The 6,000-nt window shown below is 38.5% G+C and overlaps 1 protein-coding gene across 1 annotated transcript; it reads right to left on the reverse strand.

Annotated features, from left to right (window-relative positions):
* Positions 1-15: 15 nt before the first annotated feature.
* On the reverse strand, positions 16-2,173 carry LOC127258564 (uncharacterized). Its single transcript, XM_051285442.1, has 5 exons — positions 1,630-2,173; positions 1,076-1,355; positions 673-771; positions 353-567; positions 16-255 (listed from the first exon to the last, which is right to left on the reverse strand). The coding sequence occupies exons 1-5, from the start codon at positions 2,040-2,042 to the stop codon at positions 180-182; spliced, it is 1,083 nt and encodes a 360-aa protein (XP_051141399.1). The 5' UTR covers positions 2,043-2,173; the 3' UTR covers positions 16-179.
* Between the last annotated feature and the right edge of the window lie 3,827 nt (positions 2,174-6,000).

The raw sequence follows: 6,000 nt of genomic DNA on the forward strand, positions 1-6,000 counted from the left end.
TGTCAGAATATGATCTTCAATAACAGGCAGGTGTGTTTCACCCTTGAACAATTTTAATATTTATTAGGATGCGTAAATACACATTTATTAGAATTACTTGGGGGCATGTAATTAAACTGTGGAAAATGGTAGAAAAGTATGCATCTCAATACACCTTTACAATACATCTTCTCAATAACTTATAACAGACCAACAACACAACTTAATTGTAATCTGTTCTCCAAACCTCTCAAATGATGGCCCAGTAACATGCACCTGCCAAAGAAAGAAAAACACCATCTCCATCATCATCCCAAACCCTAATGCATTTTGCTATGGAAAACAAGATGTTTGGCAGTAACATACTACTGACCAGAAAAGCAGCTTTGCCAAATAGTCCCGTTTGGCGTGAAAAACATCATAAATTTCGCTGTCTGGTTCCTCATTGTTTTGTACACTGCCAGCCCCTAGATCGCCCTCGTAACCTGAGTCAGCCACATCTCTGCATATTCTTCTCAATATGGTTTGAGCAAGCTCATGAATAACTTCCTCCACCTCATGTGACGATGGTCGTGATAGTTCAGTTACCTGAGAGGTAAAATGTCCATTAACAGTAGTCAGGGAGAAGAAGTTCAAGATTCCAGGATCCAAGCAGATATACATACATATATATTTATATATATTATATATTACCATGTCCGATTCCAAGGACCTCAAATACTCGAGCAGATTGTTGTCGCTCTTTTTTATATGCTCCATTTGCAGATTTTCATTTTTCTGGGCATAGAACTCCTAAAAGCAACCAACATAATACAATTACATTTGTAATACTAATAATACATAGAAAGTAGGAACCAAAATACAAGTATTTCAAAGGGAATATCGAGTTTTAACATATTCCTGGATTCTCATAGGGAACAAAAGTAACAACCATAGTTGCTACAAGTTCTTACAGTTAATCATTTTATCACCAAAAACAATGCTTAATGCACTTTCTACGGATTCGAATTACACTAGACAAACTACACATGCTATTTGATTTAAACATAATAATATGATATCCAAACACATCCAGAAAGAAATTAAAACCACTCACCTGCTCAGCAGCCGATAACTCCGATTCTAGTTGCTGAATATATCTTATTGCTTCCGGAGACAAATCCCCTAAGCTTTGAAGGCTACTTCTATCTAATGCTTCTGCAGACTTGTTGAGTCCACCACAATTGCCCTCTTCATCTCCTCCATCACCGCTCGGTTCCCACCTCGCTCTCCCGGCTCCATTTTTAGCCTCGAAATTATCCCTTTTTAAAGTATCCGATGATATATCGAAATTCCTCTTCAATGAAATCCTGTACTCCGCATTCCACAATGTATACCTAGAAACAACAAATCAAGGAATTCTGAGTTCAGTAATTTTCATTCTTCTGCAGCAAATTGAACATTTCTGTAGTAAAGACACTGATATTTGCATCTAACTGATGGTATGTGTTCTTTTCGTGTTCAATAAATAGTTATTTATACAAGTTGTTTATCCGCTATTATCATCACTACTGCTCAAGTAAGTGTTAACAAGATTGATCGTTATCAAAATTTCCACAAACAATTATGTTAATTGAAAGGGAGGAATTCTATGAGCTTTTAATTAATTACCCGGTGACGATGGAGGACACAATCAATCGATCCAGGGGGTCCTTCGAAACCCTAACAGTGACGGAGAACTGATCAGACGGCAGCAGTCCAAGCATAGTTGAAATCGTCTGCTTCATGGAATCCTTCGCGGAATCTGAAACCCCCTTCGAAATTACCGAATTGTCGAGTGGCTCGATTCTCCTCAGCATATTAGCTATGACGGCGAATTCGTGCCCGAATTTTCTGGTCGAGACGAACTCGTCGGAGCTTCCGCCGCCTTCGAAGCCGGAAATCAAGCAGCAGATGGCGGAGCTTTTCTTCGGTGCTGGAGGAAGCAAGGGCCGGTGGAGGAGCGGGGTCTGTGGCTGCAGGAACGACGGCTTAAGCGAAAAATATGAGACTAGGATTGCCCTCGCCGCTGCTGACGCCGCCATCAACAGCAATTTCCAGATTGATTGACCTGAAATTGGAGGATTCCGCCGGAGGAGGCGACGGTTGCGCGTCTCGGAGATTCTCTTCTCACCTACACCTTGTAATCTGCGCACGTCTCTCAGCCCACCAAATTTTATTGATTTCGCAGGGTCTCAAAACAAATGGGCTCACACTTCACTTTTATTACAGATTCGCCATTAAAGGCCGATGACGTCACTCCGAGAAAATGATACTGAATACTTTTGTAACGTAAAGGTTAGCAGGTCCTTGGACCTTGAGTCCTTGTAAGTGTTAGTCCACACTCCACACCGCATGCCCATGGCGTGATTAGGAGTGATTGCATTTGCATACAATATATAGAAGTTTATATTGTATATATTATATTTCCTCGTCCGCCTCAGGCACATTCACCTTCTGTGTTATTAGAATTACAAAATGCTAATAAAAGTATTTTTATAAATTTTTTTTCTTTTAATTTATACTACATATTTTGAAATAATTGTTAATATTCAAAGATCTCGACGAATTTGTAGAGATGCTGGCGTGCCTCCCGCCAAGGGAATAACACCTAAAATAAAATGAGATCTTTAGAGATAGAGGGAAGGTAGTATATTGTATTAAAATTATCAATATGATAATTGTTTTATATTGAAATATTAAATTTAAAAATAAGTTTATAATTTTAATAAAAAAATAAAATTAGTAATTTTGATATAATAAAAATAATTTTCAATATTTCAATATATACAACTATCCGAAGTGCGTACTGGATAAATTTCATCGAACCTAATACTCGGCAAACTAGTCCAACAAGTCACATTGGAGGAACCATGTGTGATATGTGAACATGGATGATAAACTAGTTGGGTCATTTGTTTTGTTACCTAACATTAAGCCATTTAATTAGTTTAGTTTAGCCCATTTAGTTTGTTTGATCTGTTGCATATATACATACACTTATATACATATAAATCAGTACAGAGTCTTGTGCGATCAATTTCAGAATAGAAAAAATTTCTCTTCCTTGTTTTCTCCTAAAATCGTCATGGTATCAGAGCGCATGAGTTCGATCGATTACTGATTGATTACCAGTCTTCTATTTCATTTGATTAATTTGATTTGTGATTTTGAATTTCACTGAGATCGGTTAATTCTCATCTTCGTGGTCTGTTCTGCTGCTATTATTTTCGTGTAGTTTGTCTGAGAAATTACACGATAACAACAGATCTGTCACTCTCTTCTGGAAACACAGCTAATTCATCCTTGGAAATCTCTTCCTATTATCAATCTAGCATGAGTCTTGTTCGTCTTCAACTCACGGAGACAAATTACTTGATATGGAGCACAGTGGTCTTAAGAGCTCTCTCAGCAAAAAAAAAAAAAGGGAAATCTCTTCCCATTATCAATCCAGCATGAGTCTTGTTCGTCTTCAACTCACGGAGACAAATTACTTGATATGGAGCACAGTGGAGAAATTAAGCGACCTGAAACGCAATAGCTGCCCTAGAATGGGAAAGAAATGATGATATGGTACTTGGCTGGCTGTTGAATTCGATCTCTCCACAAATTACAGTTGCGTTCAGTCTCATCAAGACAAGTCATGAGGTATGGGAGAAACTCAAACTTCATTATGGTCAGCACAACGGCCCTCTCATTTACCAAAAGAGGAGACAAATCAGTAGGCTCTATCAAGGTAATCTCTCAATGGCTGCATACTTCAATAAAATGCAGAGTTTGAAAGATGAGTTGTCTTGTTTGACACATGTGCCTATTGATAGAAATGAAGTTGATATGTATCTCCACAACCTAGATGCAATTGATTATCTGATGGGCTTAAATGACAATTTTGATGCTATAAGGAACCAAATATTGATGATGGATCCTTTGCCGGATGTAAACAAGATATACGGTATACTCTCAATTGCAGAGAAACAACAAGAGGTACATGATATGTTAAAGGATCCTTCACCCACTGTGTTACTTGCTAACTCAAGAACCAGTGAAAGAAAGCTGGATAAGTCATTAAAAAGGAATTTGGTGTGTGATCACTGCAAGAGAAATGGACATGTCAAAGCTGAGTGCTTCAAACTTCATGGCTATCCTGAGTGGTATAATGAAAAATTGGATAAGAAAAAAAGGGAGAAGGGTGAGGTTACATTGCAAGCAGGTGAGGATACGACATCAACTGCTTTCTATAATGCTGGATTTAACTCTGCATTCAGCAGTACCTCATCTTCATTATCCAATGAAGCCTTAAGCGATCTGATACAAAGGGAGATTAGGATAGCTTTTGAATCCTACAAAACTCCAGTTGAACAAATCAATATGTTCAACACTCACCATACAGGTACTGTTTGTCTCAATGCATCTAATGAGGTGAATAAACTTGGAGGTTGGGTTCTTGACAGTGGAGCCACATGCCATATAGCTAATGATAGACGGTTATTTGATTGTTTGATACCACTTGATAGTCCTATTAAAGTCTTCATGCCCAATGGAACAGTGCAGTTAGCAGAGTGGACAGGCACAGTGAAATTGAATGAGAATATTACTCTTCTTGATGTCTATTTTCTCTCTACCTTTAAATATTGCTTGGTATCCATATACAGATTGTGCTTGTCACCAGAATTATCTGTGGTTTTCAAGAATAACCAGTGTTTAATTCAGGACCATGATCATCATGTGCTTGGAAAAGGAGTGCTTGAAGTACAGTTGTTCTATCTGGAAGGTCACACCGATCAAGCGTGTGCTATCAAGCTGGATACTCCTTGGCATCAAAGATTAGGACATCCATCCAGTTTGGTAATGCAGAAATTACTGTTTAACTTTACTCTTACGAATAAGGATGTTGCACATACTACCTCTCTACCTTGTGATGCTTGCAATTTAGCCAAAATGAGACATTTACCTTTTGGTTTGAGTGCTAATAAAGCTGATTCTTCCTTTGCTTTATTACATCTTGATATTTGGGGCCCTTATCACTTACTATCTACCTGCGGAGCCAAATATTTTCTGACTGTTGTAGATGACTACAGCAGAAGCACATAGATTTTCTTGCTACCACTAAAGTCTTAGGTCTTGAACGTATTTGTTGTGTTCATCAAATTGATTCATACTCAGTTTAACTCCAAAGTAAAGAATGTGAGAACAGACTTTGGAGCGGAGTTCACTTCTCTGGCTTTCAAGAATCTATTACAAAAGAATAAAATTGCTCATTACAAGTCTTGCCCATATACTCCACAGCATAATGGTCGAGTGGAGAGAAAACATCAGCACCTCATCTCCATTGCTAGAACCTTGCTTGTGCAAGCCAATTTACCTACTGAGTTCTGGGGAGAGGCTGTTCTAACAGCTACTCACTTGATCAATCTTCTCCTCAGTCCTATGTTGAATTAGAGATCACCCTATGAGATCTTATATAACAAGAAACCATATCTTGACGGACTGAGAGTGTTTGGTTGTCTGTGTTTTGTTTATAACACAGATCCTACAAGAAATAAATTTAGTAATAGAGGAGTTAAAGCTATCTTAGTAATAGAGGAGTTAAAGCTATCTTCATGGGTTATGAGAAAGGAATAAAAGGTTACAAAATTTTCATTCCCTCCACCAGACAGTTCTTGATCTCTAGAAATGTGGTCTTCTTTGAATCAGTGTTCCCTGGATTAGATTGTTCTGCCTCTACCTCCAACTTTTGCCCTTCCCCTGTGGTTGGGACTGAGGATACATAATTTTTTCCGGTTGATAAGTTCACCTCTACAGACACTTCATCCCTGGTTGCTGAACCGCAGTCTTCTACATTTGGTACTCCCTCAGACACTCCATCCCATATTCAACTGACTTCTCAGGCTTCTCCATCTGGTATTCCTCTTCTCCTGATACAGATACAACAGTTGCACTACCATTTGTGCCACCTTCTACATGGCCCCATAGGGAGGTTAAGCAACCTGGTTGGCTTCAAGA

Source organism: Andrographis paniculata, unplaced genomic scaffold (assembly GCF_009805555.1).
Source record: "Andrographis paniculata isolate CXL003 unplaced genomic scaffold, ASM980555v1 Contig59END, whole genome shotgun sequence".
Taxonomy (NCBI): domain Eukaryota; kingdom Viridiplantae; phylum Streptophyta; class Magnoliopsida; order Lamiales; family Acanthaceae; genus Andrographis; species Andrographis paniculata.

What these genes read in the sequence shown, in the direction of transcription:
- LOC127258564 (XM_051285442.1), bottom strand. Translation starts at nt 2,042, where the DNA reads ATGGCGGCGTCAGCAGCGGCGAGGGCAATCCTAGTCTCATATTTTTCG. An exon ending in GTGTCCTCCATCGTCACCGG is followed by an intron (nt 1,356 to 1,629) that starts GTAATTAATTAA and finishes TGTTGTTTCTAG; the next exon opens with GTATACATTGTGGAATGCGG. An exon ending in AGTTATCGGCTGCTGAGCAG is followed by an intron (nt 772 to 1,075) that starts GTGAGTGGTTTT and finishes GGTTGCTTTTAG; the next exon opens with GAGTTCTATGCCCAGAAAAA.